The 19137-nt window shown below is 42.5% G+C and overlaps 2 protein-coding genes across 4 annotated transcripts in view; one reads left to right on the plus strand and one right to left on the minus strand.

Moving 5' to 3' along the window:
* The window catches only part of HHLA2 (HERV-H LTR-associating 2), a 65869-nt gene that overhangs the window by 24169 nt on the left and 22563 nt on the right, over positions 1-19137 (plus strand). For both annotated transcript variants that reach the window (XM_029578473.1, XM_029578474.1), the window contains exons 4-6: positions 896-1204; positions 11354-11620; positions 12384-12677. In XM_029578473.1, the coding sequence (XP_029434333.1) occupies positions 896-1204; positions 11354-11620; positions 12384-12677 (870 nt within the window). The remainder of the gene's footprint in view (positions 1-895; positions 1205-11353; positions 11621-12383; positions 12678-19137) is intronic.
* Positions 1-19137, minus strand: part of MYH15 (myosin heavy chain 15) — a 104598-nt gene that overhangs the window by 952 nt on the left and 84509 nt on the right. The window lies entirely within an intron of this gene.

The following is a 19137-nucleotide window of genomic DNA, read 5'->3' on the forward strand; positions in this document are numbered from 1 at the left end:
TTAAGAAACAGAACAGTGAAAAAAAAGGATTTAATTAGAAAACTGCTAACAGGTAAAATAACAATTCATACAATTTAAACACCAATCTAGATAAGTTTCATTGCACTTAGCCCAATGCCAGGGGAGGTTCGGAGTAGCCTGTCTTCACAAGGATAAGTGGAGATGGGACAGGGCCTTGGGTGCACTCCCAGACAAGACTGGAGGCTTTGAGTCGGTTTGGGGCTAGCTCTCTGTGGGCTGTGTCTATAGGACTATCCTGGGCACAAAGTAATAGCTTTCTGCCCCGTAACACTGCAGAATGTTAGAATTTTGCAATTCCCTGGGAATACTGGGAAACATGCTGTGCAAGCCTCCATTGGAATTAATCAGACCTTCCAAGCCTCTCTTGGCATTCCAGTGTTACAAAGGTCAGGACAACGCATGCAGGCCAGCTTAAAGGAAAGGAGTTCTCTCTGGAGAAGACAAAAGTTCCAAGGCAAAATAAGGAATTGCAGTGCACCCAAAACTCCTTGTTTTCACCACAGTAATGCATTCAGAAGCCTTTCATGTCAATAAAAATGGCAATGAGGCCTGTGTCCACAGTGCCTTGGGCTTAGGCTCTGTGAAGCTGCAGCACTTGGGAGTCAGGGGCACATAGAGAAGTGAATGTCTGCATAGTAAGTCCATGCAAAGAGGACACGTTTTACTGTTGCCAATGAGTGCTGGTTTGCCAGTAAAAAGCATTTTCATGAGTTGGCAATACTGTGCACTGTTTTATCTGGGTTCATGATTCACATCATTTGCACACAGTGCTCTCAAAACGCCAGCATTGATGTATGCAACAGTTGAACATGTCTTGTAATTCCCTATTATTCCTTGCCTTTTTTTTTTTTTTTCTATCACTGGATGATTTAAGGTTTCCATGAAATATTTGGTCAATATGCCAGAGAGGTTGTCCTACCCTGTTCATTTAATCCACATACCAACAAAATCATTCACTGGCAACGCCCAGCAGAAGAGCAGGACATAGTGGTACACAGCCATTACTATGGCAAAGACCAGCTGACAAAACAGGCTGCGGAGTATCTGAACCGAACTGCACTTTTTTATGACGAAATCGAGAATGGGAACGCCTCCCTTATACTAAAACAGCTGCATCTGCAGGATGAAGGACTCTACAAGTGTTACGTGACCACAATACAAGAAGCCTTCTTGAAGGTAACAGGTACGCTTATTGGAAAAGTTTGAAAATGAAAATTGAAAGTTGAGTATACATGCTCTTCGTTTTTTTTGTTTTGTGTTTTTTTTTTTTAACCCTTTGTCTTTATTCCTGACCACCACATGCATCCTGCCTTACACTTGTTGGTTGAAACATTTCAGTAGTCCTTCATAGTAGAAATGTGTTGGAGGTTTAGAGTTTGCTGGGCTTTACAGTATCGAGATCCAATAAAAAAAAAAAGTTCAGTTGCATCATATTAACACTGTCCTATGTTGCTGACCGAAAATACGGACCGGACCAAGTCATGAAAAATGAGTTATCAAGAGAACTTTATTTGTTTGAATATGACATTTGGATAGACCTTGGGGGTCCCCTTTTGTCCTCTCCTATAAATCGGTCATGCTATTAAGTCGAACACACAAATATTCTGTATATTAGCTGATTGGTAGAAGGTCCTTGAATAATCCTTTGTCAACCTGCCGCAGGAGTTCTTGACTCCTGTCCTCGAGCCACGAGCAGGTCTGGTTTTCAGGTTATCCGCACTGAACGTTCATCGGATAGTTTTGCATCCATTTGCTCTAAAAGCTCAGCTGCCTTGCACAGTTTGGTTTGTGGCATGTTGAGAGCTCTTGCTGTACTGTAACTGTCTCACTGTGACCACCATTAAAAACCTTGTGTCCAGGGCTGATGACGTCAGCGGAGCGAGCGGCTGCCTAATCTGAAGCTCCTGACTGAGCCGGTTGGAATCTCGCACGATCATAGCCATCCAGGGCACTATTCGAGCGGAAAAGGCCTCTGCATAAACCTTGCTCGATGTCGTGTAGGAAGAAAGGGATTAATTTTCATAAGTATTCCTACCAAAAAAGCGACCGCAGAGAACGCGCGGAGAAAATCAAGATGGCGGACGCGACTGAAGCGGAACTGCAAGAGGACAAAGAGGAGCAGCTGCCGTCCTCTAAGTTTAAAGTCTGGTTTAGCGATCTCCGCCACGACTTCCAAACTTATAAAACAGAGGTCAGAGAATTGGTGGGAGAACTGCGGGAGGAAGTGAGCGACATGGGGCGCCGCATTTTCAAGTATGAGACGCTCACAGAGGCCCAGGCAGAGAAATTAAGCACAGTGCAAAAAGAAAATAAAGCTATGTCGCGTGAAATCCAGCAATTGTCTCTGAAGCTAGAGGACTTAGAGAACAGACACCGTAGGATAAACTTACGGTTTCGAGGCATTCCAGAAACACCCGAATATGACTGTGTACAAGTGGTTTCTCAATTTTGCAACGACAACTTGCGCAAAGGGGGAGAAGAAACAGCAGCTGACCCTGCTCCTTTGCAGCAGGTGAAAATTGAAAGAGCACACAGGGCGCTGGGGCCAAGGCTAGCTAACAAAGCTAAAGATATCATCGCATGTTTTCATGAATACGCAGTCAAAGAGCAGGTCTACATGTTGGCCCATAGACAGGGGAAACGTCAGTTGGATGGGCATGAAGTTTAGATCTATGCTGATATTTCACCCCTTACTCGCAAGAAATGAAACCCATTACATCCCTGCTGGGAAAAGAAAATAATCGCTACCGTTGGTTATTCCCATTTGGGACTGGATTTACCATACAGGGGAGAACATATAGGGCTCAAACCGTGCAAGAGGCAGCGGGACATCTCAAGGAGGCGGGCTTCAGCGTTCCGGATTACCAATCGCCTGCATCACCCAATGCGACGCAGAAGGAAGAACCCTGCTGGCAGAGAATGGGAAAAGGGGGGAAAAGACTGCGCTGCACCCCTGACCCAGACAATATTACCACAGAGCTTACTTGAGCGCCTACTTGCTCATTATGGATTTTCTACTACTGATTTCGCAACGATGCCCTGGATGGCTACATTGGTTTGTTAGATTTCATTATGAAATTTCTACCGGGATGGACAGCAGGAGCACTGCTGTACCCTGCCCCGAGGTTTTGGGATTAGAGACCAGAGGGGTGGTGGTTTTTTTTTGTTTTGTTTTTTTTATGGTCTCGTATGTGGGGAGGGGAGAGAGAGAGAGGGGATATTTGTTTCTAATTTTTTTATGCCTACTCATGCATTAGGACCTGGACTGAGACTTTTCATTTATGGACTTAGTATGGGAAATGCCCAGTGCAGTGTCTCTTTAATGTTTTTCTTTCTGGTACCTCGCATTGGCTTCGTATCTCCATTTTGGATAAATGGCGACCTTCCGGTTTTTGTCTTTAAACGTTAAAGGGTTGAACTCACCCCGCAAGCACAAACTTTTTTTTTTCTTTAAAGACCTTCAGAGAGCTAACATTGCGATTGCTTTTGTGCAAGAGACACATCTAAAGAGGTGATTTGAACACTTCATGCGATCTGATCAATATCCTAGCCAATATTGGTCTCGTAGCACAAAGTTAGTTCGATTATGCTGGAGAGGGGATTTTATTTCAGAAAGACTTAGCTTTTGAGTTACATGGAAGCATTTCAATCCAGCGGGGCGATATCTCCTACTCAATATTACTGTTGCAGGGGAGAAATATACTTTGTTAAATGTTTATGCTCCGAATGTATTACAAGCCCAATTTTTCAATAACTTAATCCCTGTAATTCAATCACAAATGGAGGGGCATTTGCTAATGGCGGGTGATTGTAATATTCCAATTAACCCTAAACTAGACATTTCAGGGGGCAGGGGGTCTGTTCCCAAGAAAGATCGTCGTAGACTAGTTAACCTCCTGAACCACTTCCAGTTGGAGGACTCCTGGCGTTTTTTGTACTCCAAACAGATGGATTACACATTTTAATTTCAAACCCCATAACATCTACTCTTGTTGCGACTGTCGCTGCCCGACGTCTCCACTCCGCCCTTCTTACCTCTTTGGCGACTCCCTCTTTGGTGGTTGGAAGTTTGGCTGCTGCGGCATCATCTTGCCGAATTCCTCCGGCATCCCCGGACCGGCTAGACGCTGCCTTCCGCCATGTTCTCCTGAGGCCTAAGGGCGCGCGCACCGCGCAGCCCCTGCTCAAGTACCAGCAGTGACGCAAACCTCAGGGACGTCCCCCTGAGATGATGACATCATCTTCGGATATTTAAAGGTCTTTCATTTCGCTAACTAATCGAGTTAGCAAAGGGATACATACCTAGCTGCCTCCAGGTATCGCTGCGGATGGGGGCCTCGCTCTCTCTTACTTTTCAGGTCGCAGTCTGGAACCGGTACTCGCTCCTCGAGGGCCCACGTTCCCAGATCTGCTACTGAATATAACTTCTGCCAGGAAGTCACTGCTGCCTACAACACCAATGAGTTACCATCTCTCTATCAGAGCTTTCCCTGGAACCAGGTACCCTCTCCTCGAGGGCCTACTTCATTCCAGCTCCTGGGCTATTCTAAGAGACTACAGTGTGAGTGTTAACATCAAGGTTCTGTCCCTGAACTCTGCATACTCTGCCTACTCACTTTCTCAGTTTCTCTACAGCTCAGCCTTCCTGGGTTTGCTGTTCCAGTGCCTGAGAGACTACAGCCCAGCCGGGCTCTTCCAGCTCACTACTGCCACCTCTGGTGGTTCTCAAGAACTGTTTAATAAAAGAACGTGTGTGTGTTTGTGTGTCTCCCAACTCTGAGCCTGACTGGTGATCCCTCTCGGGATCTTCCCCTGTGGGCGTGGTTATCTGCCACCGGCCCAAGGATCCACCCACAACTGTCACAAATAATAACTCTAGGCTTGATTATATTTTTGTTGACAAGGGATTCCTCCATAGAGTGCTTAAAGCCTCTATTGATTCGCTTACTTGGCCAGATCATGCCCCACTTTGGGTGGAATTATCATTTCCTACGTATGACCGAGGTCAGCGATTTTGGAGGCTTAACGATAGTTTATTGGAGGATAAGCATTTTTTTACATAGTGTAGGCAGAGTATTACTGAATATCTTACTTTTTTTTTTTTTTTTTAATTTTTTATTTATGCTATTTTCAATAAACAAAATAGTCAAAGATACATTAATAATAAATCATACTCATTAACTTTAAGAAATAAACATTTCGTATCTACATAATTTTAACAAGTAATCCACTAGAAGTTTTTAACAGAGGAAATCAAGCGGATTTAAGGAAACTTGACAATTGAAAAAATAAGGTAGCATCTTACTATTCCTTTTATGCCACTAAACCCGTAGCCGAAGCATCTTGGGCTCGTGAATCCAAAAAACTCTCAGTTGGGTGATATCATAAAAAATAAATTTCTGATTTTGACACAACTTCACATTTACACGGAAACCTTACAAACATTTTCCCTCCCATACGTTCTACCTCATTTTTCATTTCAAGGAATTTCTTCCTTCTTATCTGTGTTTGACGAGATAAATCTGGATAAATCCATATGGGGGCCCCATGAAATTTCTCCGACCTATTTCTCATGAACATACGAAGTATTGCATCCCTATCAGCTGGAAATACAAAGGATACATACAATGTAGCTCTAGTTAATATATCTGTTTCTAAGGATGACTCAATTAATTCTGAAATATTTAATTGTGGTTCTATAATCTTATTCTCATGATTCACACCTTTCTGTTTTCTTTCCACATAATATATTTTTGTTATAGGAGGGATGGCATTCTCTGGCATTTTTAATACAGCATTAAGATATTCTTTGAACATATCTCTCGGTGTTATCATGTCATGTCTTGGGAAGTTGAGAACTCTCAGGTTCACATAACGTAATGAGTTCTCAATTGTCTCAAGCCTTTTATCATACACAATTTCTATTTTGGCAATTTTTTGAGAACTACACTGTAAATTGTTTATCCTCGTGTCCATTTCTTGTTGTTTACCATCAATTTTTGATATCACAGTCTCAATTTTCATGAAACGTTGATTTGTTAATTCAGTGGATTGTGTCAATTTTACTATAGCTGCCTCCAGCGATTTTAAAGCTGACCAGATAGAGCTCATTGTTATCTCTTCTGTTTCTCCTTTACACACTTGATTACCCTCTGAGATTATGGATCCAGTTTGGCCCGCTTTGGCCAGGTCTCCTTCTCCTTCTAATTCAAGAAAAGAATTAGGTAAATCATTATCTGGAGTAAATATCTGTGGAGGAGGAGGAGTCTTAGGGGCGCCGGGTGTTAAAGATGTTTCGGTCATGGGTTCTACCACCCGCTCCGTGGCAGAATCCCCAGCGGCCAAATCCACCGGCTCTGACAGATGCTGGTGAGTAGAAAGATGATATCTGTGTTTGGATAGGCTTAGGATTGGGAGATGAAGTTATCTCCCTAATCCTAGCCTTCCTCTTAGTATGAGGCATGAGATAATAGGTAATATATTCACAGTTCTCAAAACTTCCAACACTTCACCTTCCTTATTTATTAACTCCTAGTGGTGAATGGAGGTTTAGAGCAAGGGAGAAAGAAAAACTTAAATAATTCTAACTCACAGTTCAAGGCAATTTTGTTGTAATCAATTCAATTTAAATCTGTTCTTCCACACGCAATTCCAACGTAGTCGCCCTCCCTGTTGGCGATGCGCCGGGACGGCGACGATGCGCCGAAGGGGGCTGGCTTTTATGCAGGAGCCAGTCACCCCTAGATGACGTCAGCGTACAGCGATTTAATGAAAATTACTGTGAGCAAGCTTCGGGCTTCAGCAGGTATCAGCTAGCAGAAAGATTATGGTAAGAGCTCACCTCGCTCTCTCCGTCGCTTAGAATCAACAAACAATTGGCAGTTAATCTCCCTCGCTCCTCCTCGAGGGATACGCTGAAGGGGGCTGGCTTCCATGCAGGAGCCAGCCACCCCTAGATGACGCCAGCGCACAGCGACCCAATGAAAATCACTGTGAGCAAGCTTCGGGCCCCAGCAGGTACCAGCCAGCAGAAAGACCATGGTAAGAGCTCACCTCGCTCTCTCCGTCGCTTAGAATCAACAAACAATTAGCAGTTAATCTCCCTCGCTCCTCCTCGAATATCTTACTTTTTAATACAACTCCAGAGATGTCACCCATTATTATATGGGATTGTCTGAAAGCTGTTACCAGGGGGACACTTATAGCCAGAGCTTCGTATGTGAAAAAAAGGAGTGGCAAGCGCGAAAGACGCTGATTGCGCAGTTGCTGGCTCTGGAACAACACAAGCAGGACCCCTCTCTTACTCTGTCCGCTGACTTAGAAAGGTGCAGATCTCAAATTGCAGTGCTAGACACTGCGAAAATTGCTTACGACCTTGAGCGCACAGAACAGCCCTATTTTGAGGGATGGAACAAGGCTGGGAAATTATTGGCTAACAAGCTGAGAGTGAAGCGCTTGCAAAACATTACAACAAAAGTTAAGGACGAACAAGGTCTGATGCTCACCTCCAATGTGGACATTAGACATCGCTTTCTGCGATTTTATGCTGACTTGTATAAACACAACTCTGCTATTAAAACTGCGGATATTGATGTCTTTCTGCAGGACATATCTTTACCACATTTGTTGGAGTGTCAAAGTGAGTCACTGGATAATGAAATCACTCCTAAGGAGGCTTTACATGCCATTAAACAATTGAAGGTGAGTAAATCCCCTGGTTTGGATGGCTTTACCACACGCTTCTACCAATGTTTTGCAGACGAATTGTCTGAATCACTCACCCAAATGTTTAATGCTTTACGCTCATACAGTGCCTTGGCCTCTAATTCTAATGTTGCTGGAATAACTGTAATAGCAAAGGCAGGCCATGATCCCACTCAGTGTGGCTCATATAGACCTGTATCCCTATTTAACATTGATCTTAAATTGTTAGCCAAAATCTTAGCCAGCAGACTCAATGGCTATATTGCGCAGCTTATACATCCCGATCAAGCGGGTTTTATCCCGGGGCATATGGCCTCCGACAACGTTAGGAAAATTCTAGATTCGCTGTGGTGGGTCAAACGGAATAAATCCCCTTTTTTATTGATGGCCATGGATGCTGGAAAAGCTTTTGATTTGGTCCACTGGCCCTTTCTTTTTCAGGTTTTGGGCAAAATGCAATTTGGTGAGTTTTTTTTATAAATTGGATGATTAAAATTATACGATGCCCCTCTGGCTTGTATAAAAATAAACGGAGGCTATTCTACCTACTTTCCGGTTGAGCAGGGGACCAGACAGGGGTGCCCTTTGCTATATTTATAGAACCTCTAGCCGAAAAAATACGAGAGTCTTCGGAGGTATATGGCATACGAGTGGGAGGCTTTACATCTAAACTGACAATGTTTGTGGATGATGTAATTTTGATTCTTACAGACCCCTTGAGATCCTTGCCAACGGTGCTTGATATCATTAAATCCTATAGCAAGGTGTTGGGTTATTCCATTAACTGGGATAAGACTGAAATCCTTAACATCACTTTGCAGGATCCCCAGGTGCAAACACTTAAAGCAGGCTTCCCCTTTAAATGGGTGAAAGACAAAATTAAATATTTAGGTGTCTATATTGGTGCTCATAAAGATATCTTTAGCCTTAACTATTCTTCCCCCCCCCCCCCCCCCCCCATTATAAAAAATGTACCGGGAATTAGAGGAGTGAAATTGCTATCACATCTCCTGGATGGGATGTATTGCCACTTTTCAAATGAACATCTTTTGGGTACTTGCCAGGTTCTTATGGCCTGGATTGGCCACTGTTGGAAACAGGATGCTGGGCTTGATGGACCCTTGGTCTGACCTAGTATGGCATTTTCTTATGTTCTTACCTTACCCAGGCTTTGCTGTCTATTTCAGACGATACCCTTCCACATTCCGACACCCATTTTATTAAAATGGCACGTCGATTTATGAAATTTATATGGCAAGGAAAGCACCCCAGGGTGGCGCAAAAAGTCCTCTACCAGCCAAGAGTACATGGAGGGTTGGCGGTGCCTAACCTGTTGTAGTACCACGTAGCTGCTCAACTCCGTATTGTGGTAGAATGGCACAGAAAGATTCCTGGGAAACTCTGGATAGAGTTAGAGCAAGAACTTTCGGGGTCACTTCCTTTATACACTTTGCAACTTTGGCAACCTTGGAAAAAGTGGCCTAAGATGCAAGATCTTCCTAACCCAGTCCAACATACCCTCCAAATCTGGGATAAGTGGAAGAGTACTCTAGTGAGCAATAAGAGTGGGCTCAGTTAATTCCTCTCCTTTATCATAACTATTTCCTAGCAGGTAAATCGCATACGGTTTTTAAATCTTGGATCACGAAAGGAATTATTACCTGTGCCCAATTTTGGGAAAACGCTGGCTGGGTGGATTTTAAGACCCTGCAACTTAGATATGGCCTGCCACAGGGAGAAGCCTATCATTATTTACAATTGAGAAATTATTGCCGACAGTCTGGCATGGGTCATGATCTACTACAACCTGTAACGCTCTTCAAAACATACTGTAAGTCGGCGGATAAAATACAAAGACTCATGTCAAAAATATATCAACTTCTAAACCAGGACAAAGTCACCTCCAACCTTCATTAGAGCATGGGAGTGGGACTTGGGAAAGTTGCAGGGAGAGACCTTCTGGGATGGGGTCTATCACTCCTTGGGAAAGGGCCTGATATCCGCCATCCTAGTAGAAAATGGCCTTAAGTTGCTTTATAGATGGTATTTTACCCCCGCTAGATTGCACCAAATATACCCGACTGTGTCGGACAGATGTTGGAAGGGATGTGGGGGAGAAGGAACTTTTTTCCATTTCTGGTGGGATTGCATAGCAGCTTCACACCTGTGTAGGGGGGGGGGGGGGGCAGTTTCTCATGGTTATCGGAAATTACTCATATGCATATTGTTTTAACACCCCAGACCACTTTGTTAAACTGTGGTTACCCTATGAGAGACAAATACATTCAACAGTTTATAAAAATTTATTGTTACAGCGGCTATATGCGAAATAGCTTTTAAATGGAAGGACTCAACTTCCCCCCCCCCCCCCCCCCCCATTAGCTAAAATTCAAGCCAGAACAGATAAGATTTATACTCCTTTTTGTAAAGTAACGGCTCATAAACAGAAAAGGATGGGGATATTTTGGCACACATGGCAACTATATCTATCTGGATTGGAGAGATAGATGAGCGGAACTCTGAGAGACTTTCATTATTAATCCTGTTTTGAGGTACTTCTTGCTGACACAGGGACTGATGTTTTGTTTACGATAGATCCCCAAGGGATAAGGAGGTAAAATAACGAATCTAGACTGTTTCAGTATAGCATTTTATTTTCTCTCTACAATTTGTGTGTTTCTGCTTTCAGATTGTTCTTTGTTACTTTGTATATTATCTTTGTTAAAGTCTCTAATAAAAATTTAAATTACAAAAAAAAAAAAAGCCTTGTGTCCTCCCATCAGTAAATTATATGATCCCATTGGTTTTCTTTCTGGAAAGTCTCACGAGGAATGCAGTAAGCTTCAAAAGGCCTTGCAGAGATGGGAATGATGCTGGGAGACATGGAAGAGTCGGTCTTTGGGGTTTTTTTGTTTTGTTTGTTTTTTTTGTGCTATAGCAGATACAGGTGCAATTCCTGAGCCTCGCCTTCATAGTACTGTGAAAAGTGCTCACAGATCTCTGTCTTAAATTTACTGCAGATGGACAGTGACTAGAAAATGGCTTTGGCAATCTTTTTGTCTTTAAAGAGGTTGTTCCTGCCATATGGTAAACACAATTCAATTATAATGTTGTTGTTGTTTGTTTAATATCCTGCAATTCGCATTCATATCAAAGAGGTGAGGGCATAAAGTTTAACAAATGCAAAGTAGGTTAAACAAACTATAGTTCAGTAAAACCATAAAATAAACAATAATATACCTAAAGGATGGTAAATGAAACCAAGAGATAATTGTATCGAACTAGAACACCTGATGAGAAAAATATATATTGAACTGGAAGCTTCCAGATGCCAAGCCTGTTGCAAGGGGGACCTGGCTGCTTGAGACCTCTCAGCCACCCAGCGAGCTGTAACATCTTCTGCCATAAGAAACATCAATTGCAGCAACTAGTGATTTATTGCAAAGCCACAGAATAGCATAACAAGTTTTGTTCTGTTCCTGTTCAAAGAAGAGTCCTAAAGGATTATCAGTACTCAGTATCTGCTTTCCAGCAAACTATGAAGGCCGGGGGAAAAATGAAGTACTGACGCGAATGTTTGTTTGTGAAACAACTCGTGCAGATTTTAAGCATGTCTGTCTTCTTGCAGCATTCGGTTCCTCTTCCCTGAGTTATGCTACACAAAACAATGAGGTCGTGTTACAATGTTCCGCAGAAGGTGTCCACCCCTTACCAACTATAACGTGGTCGTCTGCTAGAGGATCTGTCGATGAGACCAGAAGGACGGAAGGGACGATTGGCGGATTAATGACTGTGACCAGTGAACTGAACATTGCAAATTCGAGCGAAGCTTTCAAGTGTCTGATTCAGAGTCCAGTTCTAAACCTCAACTGGACAGGAGTATGGGAAAAGCCAGGTGGGTTTCAATTTTTGCTACTCTGCTAAAAATGTATCTTGTTCATAACCCGTAGGAGGGACAACTGATTGGGGCAGGCCGGCCGCCGGTCAAGTCTTCATGATCTAAGAGCATATGACTGCCCCTTTATCAACTTAAAGCTTTTCTCCCTTTTTTCACTTTTTTTTTTTTTTTTGTATTTAAAAGAAAAGGCACCAGTAAAAACCCATGGAGTACTTTGAAGAGAGCATTTATTTTTAAAAGTCCTTCTTTGCTCTCCTATTCTCTGCATCCATGCAATGGAAGGACTTTCCCATAAGCTTCCATAGGGAGTGGCTTTACGATGTGGTTGCACATTTTCTCTATACAGTTTTAATGCGTTTCTTAGCTTCTATTAGAAGCACTGGGCTTAAGATTGCTGCTTCTATCAATTCTTCTCTTCCAGTTTAAAAAAAAAAATAGTGAATAGTTGATGCCGTGAACAAGCTTGCATTCTGTCTTGTGACACTGAGGAGCATTTGCACAGGTAATTTAGTTTTTTGCATGAAAAATCGTCCTCACCCAGTCTGGCTAAAAGTCCAATCTGGGGTTCTAGTCACTTATTTCTTACATCTTTCTATGTAGTATTATGAATACGGTTTTGATTTATAAAATTGAAATGTTACTTTTCATCATTTGAAATCCTCTTTTTGGTATTTTTCCACTGTGGCCACTATACGAGGTGGGCTCTATTTCTCCATTAATTGCCTCTCTGGATTTATTTATTTATGTTTCCCTGTTGTAGAGCATCTCTTCATAGATGAATATGATGAAGCTTTGCTTCCTTGTTATTTTCCAAGTAGTTTAAACCTCACCGATGTCATGGTTTCCTGGTCACTGACAGGAAACAGAAATTTGGCCTCTTTCAACAACTCGATGGCAGTAGTGGAAGACCCTCGAGTGAAATGGGTGCAAGTGAACAAACAAAGCAACTTTTCCATAGTCCTAAAGGATCTCACCATCTCCGACAATGGCAATTACTTGTGCAGTATTTCATCCCCAGACTATATGCAGCTCGCTATGACATCATTGTCTGTTGGTAAGATTTTTTTTTTTTGTCCTAATATATTTTTGTATTTATAAAATGGCCGGAAAAAAAATCAAGCGTTGCATGGTATCAAACTACCCCACATCTGTGCTAAAAATCCTTCCCCGCAGAGATGCTGTTTGAGTCCTCTGCCATCGGCAAAGGAGCTGCAATGATGCCCACTCGCATCACATAGGCTCCACCCTCACAGAAAAACGTCTGCTGGGGATGTTGAGCAACCAGCACAGGAGAGATTAAAAGTTAACGATTGTTTTAATCTCACAGGGGTTTCCTAAGTGCATTTCATAATATTGCTCTCTGAGCAATGGTATTCATTTCCAGTCCTTGAAGGCTGCAGAAATACAAACGAATATACATGAGTTGCATGTACCTCACTTGTATACAAATCTATCTTTGAGGACTGGAAGGGAATGCCACTGCCTTATTGGGTACTGAAGACACTCAGTTTGTGTCTCAACATACACTTCTTTGGGTGAGTTTCACCAATTAACTCTCACCCTAGTATGTGCTATTGATTGTACAGTGTTGTAGGTATATTGTGTGTATACATTTCAATATGACATTATACTGGTTATGGAAAAAGTCAGGAATGGACTTGGATCTACAGCATGTAGTGAGAAGTGATTGGGGTACACTGGATAGGCTCTACAGTCCTTACTTTCCAGCATATTCTAGCTTTATGTTTAGTTTTGATCTTGGTCAAACTATACTACTTTTTATTCAGGATCTCAATCCAGAAATTGCTTTAGTAGGATTGATTCAGAAAGCGAAAGAGCAAAATTAGGCAAACTGATGCCGTATGTGTATGACATAGCTATTACAATTTCAGACCCATTCAGGTATCCTTTTAATAATGCTGAACAAATCTGATCAAAGAAGCCACATGGGGGAACTAGCAAACCGGTTACTGCAATATGATTTATAGGGGTGCGCAGCTGAAAAACGTTGTCTTGTTTAGTTAGTTTTCTTTCATTCGTTTTACATGGCTCTTTAAACAGGCCTTCACATAATACCCCACCACTCTTTTATATGACATCTCCCTCCCTTCCACTGAACATATTCCCCCACCCCCCCAAGTTTATTCTTTGTGTTTTGTTCAATCAGTTACCTGTTCCTCTAACCTCTCCTCCTCCTTCTTTCCGCTTTACTCTATCCTTTTCTCTTCCCTGCTTCTCCATTATTAATCAGTTATTCGTTATAATGTAACTTCCTTACTCTGATTTCTTTTCCTCCTCTCCACTTTCGTTTTATGTAAACGGATGTGATGTCTATACGAACATCGGTATATAAAAATGTTTAAATATTTTGGTTTTTCAATCGCAGACATGCATATTTGACTTTGTGCACACCAAACAAAATGGCAGCTTTTCCCCACCATCAAGTTTCTGTTCTATAGATTCTTGTATCCTTTTTATTTGCCTTTGTCAATGATCACCTGATTAAAATGTATTGGTGCTGATTTGGATTTCAGATTTAATTACTTACCTTTTCCAAAACTGAGCTCAAAATAAGCTGCAGTCCAGGCACGGTAGGAAATTCTCTGCCTCAGGGGGCTCACCATCAAAAGGGCCTGATTGACTAAGGTTTTCTCCCATTCTGTGTCTGGGGGGGGGGGGGGGATGTTTAGTAAAAAATGCCCTAAGTTTGTACCTGAGGCAGTGGAGGATGACGTGACTTACCCCCAAGCTCATAAGGAGTGTCTGGATTTGAACTCTGGCTTTCCTGGTGCTCAGTCCATGATGCAGAACAGTACCTGACTAAATACAAATTCTAGGCTTTATTGAGTGGTTCCCTAGCATTCTGAGAATGGTGGTCACCAGAATTTTGCTCCTGAAGTGGTTTTAATTATTGCCATGAACGGCTCCTCAGTCCAGCATTTTCCTTTCTGCATTAGTCAAATAAAATGATTCATTGTGCCTGTGGCCTGAAGATAAATACCTCTTAAAACCTAGAACAGGAAGGGGAAATGCATCATTTTGGTCTTCACCATATTAGGACTAGATACTTTTTAGAAATCCCATTCTTGCTGCATCTATAGTGCTCTGTAGTGGTACGGGATCTGAGCAGAGGTCAAGGAGAGGGAGGAGCCCTTTACCTGCCGAGCTCTATTGGAATGTTCTGGACTATTGACTCTTGGCCTTTTCTGTATTTGTAGTAATGGTTCTTCTATGATGTTTATTGTAGCCCCCTATTAGGACCCAGTACAAATCACATGGATGCAAAGTTCCTTTCCCAAGACTGTCTAGGGTCCATATTCAATCTGTTCCTTGTTTGTTTTTGGTTGGTTGGTTGTTTGTTATTTATTTATGCATTCATTCATTCAGGTTTACTTGGATCGCCTTTTTGTGCAGGTAGAATTTTGCATTATTTATTTTGCTGGAAATTTTAGAAAATACAATTCACTTGTGTACTTCCTCCCCAGGAAAGCTGCCCCTCGATGCTGCTAAAATTAATGCTGAGACTTAGAGCCACACTGAGGATGGGCAGTTGTCTGACTGCCAGTTGATGCAAGCAAATCCCTCCCCCCCCCCACACACTTTGACAATTGCCTTCATATAGCAGTTCATGTTCTAGTTTAGAACTGGTTTCAGACTGCTTTGGTGAGGAAAGTTGTTTTTGTTTTTCTCACAAGACAACAGGATGTTAGTCCTCACATATGGGTGACATCACAGGATGGAGCCCTGTACAGGAAAACGTTTCTGTCAAAGTTTCTACAAAGCTTTGACTGACACTGGCACATTGAGTGCACTGAGCATGCTCAGCCTGCAATTATCCCTGTGAGCCAAGGTGTCTCCCTCAGTCTTCTTTTTTCCGCTCTGCAGTAAGCATAGCGGTTAGGAGCTCTGTGAGAAATTCTAACACTTTTTCTTTATGGAAACACTTAAACTTTTACTTCACAAACACTTTTTCCCTGCACGGGTCTCATTTATTCGATGCTCGGTGAGTGCTATGCCCTGTTTTTCGGTCTGTTCCTGTCACCTCCCTGGCCTGCCAACCGACTGCAGCCTTCCCTCTCCCTATGTTTTCAGTGAGCCACACACAGCCTGCGAGTGTCCCTCTGTCTGGTTATTAGCACTAGTGGGACAGGGACTTCCACGGTTTCCGTTGCCGCCAGGGCCCCTGTAGATTCAGGTCCTTCTTTTCTTCAGTATCCTCGCGCAGTCTATGCCCCATCGCTAACATCGGTACCCACTTCGGACCATCCTGGATTCTTAGATTCCATCGGTACCCCTCCCCCCGCAGTACTCTGATGCCATATTCCCTGCATCGTTTCTATCAGTGCCATTCATGGTTTATCCATGGCACTGATTTTTCCTTGGGTTTCATCAGTGCCATCATTGCCCAGATGGATGCCATCGATGAACACCTTGTCTCGTCTGTGCCGTCCATGCCTGGGTCGATGCCATCGTTGCCCGGGGCACTTCCATTGATGCCATCTTTTATGGATGCCATCGATGCCCAGGTCCTTTCCATCGATGGGCATCGATGCCATGGATGCCATTTCTGCCAGAGTCTATCGAACTTGCCCTCTGCATCCGAATCGAACCATACGGTGCACAGATTCTTCTCCCTATACATGTTTCCAATGCGTTCCCATAGACTCCTTTCTTCTATCAAGGGCCTCTTAAATGTGTCTCTTCTGCTGCCTCTCATAACCAGCACTCTTCTAATGTTGAACCGGGACGGGGTTCACTGTTCCTCAGACCCACGTCCTTGCCGAGACCACTATGCTTCCCATACTTCTCAATCTATCACACCAGTAACTAATTTGCCTTCTCACAAGTCGGTCTCAAATCATAGACTCACTGATGTTCTCAGGTAATAAATCCTACCATTCAAAATGGCATGATTTACCACATGAAGCATACAAAAGGGTATTACCCTTTTTTTCTTTTTCTACACCACTCTTTTCTCTTGCTCCCTCGGATTCTGCTCCCCTGACATCCTCCACATAGGTACACCTCTGTTCCAATTGGTGTATTGTTTGGGAGTGGGGGTACCCGATTTACGGTAAACCCCTTCTGAGTCAGCTTACCATGGATTATCCACTGATCAAGCCACCTCTATTTTCACTAGTCATGGAATGGAACCTATATCTTATCCTTAAGTCTCGTACGTTCTCCGTTCGAGCTTTTCCATTCCTGTCATTTCACAGTTTGACGTGGGAAATACTTTCCCTCATAAATGTCATTTCTGCCAACACTTTGTTATATACTCATCCAACCCTGCATTCCTCCGTCACAGAGTGGTTTTTATGCATTCAATTTCCTATCTTTCTTAAGGTAGACATTGCATCTCACCTTACTCAAGATATACTCTGCCCATTTTTCCCAATACCTCTCTCACCAGAGCGAGAGGGTTTTTTCCATTTCTTGGACAGTAATAGTGCACTTGCATTCTATCTAGATCGCACTACATTCCATAGAATTCCACCTAACTCTTTCCTTCTGTGGCAAGAGTCAAGTTGCACCACTCTGTTGCGTCCGTCCCAGCTTTAATAGCTTCCCCTCGGCCGCTGCTGCTTGTACATTTATTTATTTTTAATTTTTCTATACCGAAGTTCTTGTAAGAATACAAATCACACCGGTTTACATAACAAAATTCGCTTAGGAGCGTTACATAGAACAAAGAAGGCATAAAAAATATGAAATGAATTATAACTTAACATATCGTAAACTGTAACTTGTCCTATCATATCAATTAACTTCTCGTAAATATATGTCTCAGTGGAAAGCTTTGGAGAGGTGGCTAAGATACATGGTGGGAGCGAATTTCGGTAGAAAGAGAGGAGGAATTAACAGTCTGAGGTTGCAAGAATTAGGAGACTATGAAGGTTAGAGTCTGGAGTATGGGAAGAATAGCATCAGGAGTCAGGAACATATTTATCAGGCTGCAACCTAGAGTTCTCTTCATACCTTCGCAGCCCATTGTTGCTTAGATACAACTAGCCGGCATGCTCCATGTTTGGCCAGTCCATCTACTCTTATTCTTTTCGGTTTAACTACCCAACATCCTTCCACCAACCCGTTAAGGGTTTCAGGATGCCCTCCGTTCCAAATTCCACCCCCGACATTGCGCCTTTCGCGCATCTTGGGTGCACACGCTGGAGTGATTTCCCTTGGAGGACGTGTATATTCATTGTGCAACCTGCATTGTGGCTTAAGTAATTCTGCTTATTGCTTTGAACCTGCATCGTGGCTAAGTATTCTGATTATTCTTGAAGTTGTGTAGAAAGCTTCTGTGCCTATTTATAGTGTGTTTCATTTCTTTATAGTAAGAAATTATTCCAGTAAGTTCATTTGCTGTTTGCTTGCACAGGGCTTACTGCTTTGTATTTGTGCAGAAAGCCTCTGTGCCTAACTCCTGCCTGTTTTAATTTTCTTTATAGTAAGATAATAATTTTCTAGTAAGTTAAATTGCTGCTTGTTGCACAAAGTTAGAACCCCCCCCCCCCCCCCCCCCCCGAACAAAAACTCTCTCCAGCTTGTAAACTGTTATAATCTCTCTGTTTTGGGGTTAGCTGGCAGAGATAATCTATTCAAACTAAAATATTGGGGCATAAAGACTGTTTTTTAAAACAATTGACCAAAAAGCAAAGATAACCGTCCAGAAGTGCCCTGCTTTACCCAGCTTGTCCCAGGCTTAACTGTTTAACTCCCACCCACCCACCCCTGGGGCTTGTTTTCTAATAAAGACTGCCTAACTTGCCATTGGCAGCGACATAAATTAGTACATTGGTAACAGTCAAGGACATACAAATCATAAATTACCAGGATGAGGACTATCCAATGTAACTGCTGTGGAGCCTTTATTTTGAGGGAAAGCATCTGGAAACTTAGAGCTTGCCCAATTTGTGCACAACTCTCTTCCCTGAAAAAGGAGTTGACTAACATTAAAAAACAATTAGCTTCAATTAAAAATAATACACCCACATTGCATTACTCAGAATATAATTCCCCAATATCACAGAAAAACCAGGAGTCAAGAAAAGGAAATTCATTAGGCTCAGGAAGGACCCACAGTCACCCATTCTTGACAGAAGAGCAGTCAACAGGTATACCCCCCCACTCAAACAGGTCATTAAGAAACTCTTTAAAATCCAGGAATACAGTGGGCTCTGGTAGAATTAGACCTGTGATGAGGAGACACACCATGTACCAAATGCAAAAAGAACAAGCCTTCTCTATATTAAAAACTGAAGAAGTTCATGAGAAAAACATTGAAGTGTTACCAGAAAAGAGGGAAAAAACACAATGCATGCAGTATTTCAGGATCCATAACCAAAAGAAAAATCTAATTGAGAGGAATAACTCTGTCAACAGTGGCACAACTACAAAAAGAAAGAGTGAAGTGAATAACAAATCTCAACTAATATCTTATAAGGAGTCCAGGAAATGCAATAACCTTAAAGAGAGTACCTGGAAGGTAATGACCACAAATGCTCATAGTT

Source organism: Rhinatrema bivittatum, chromosome 15, assembly GCF_901001135.1.
Source record: "Rhinatrema bivittatum chromosome 15, aRhiBiv1.1, whole genome shotgun sequence".
Classification (NCBI taxonomy): Eukaryota; Metazoa; Chordata; class Amphibia; order Gymnophiona; family Rhinatrematidae; genus Rhinatrema; species Rhinatrema bivittatum.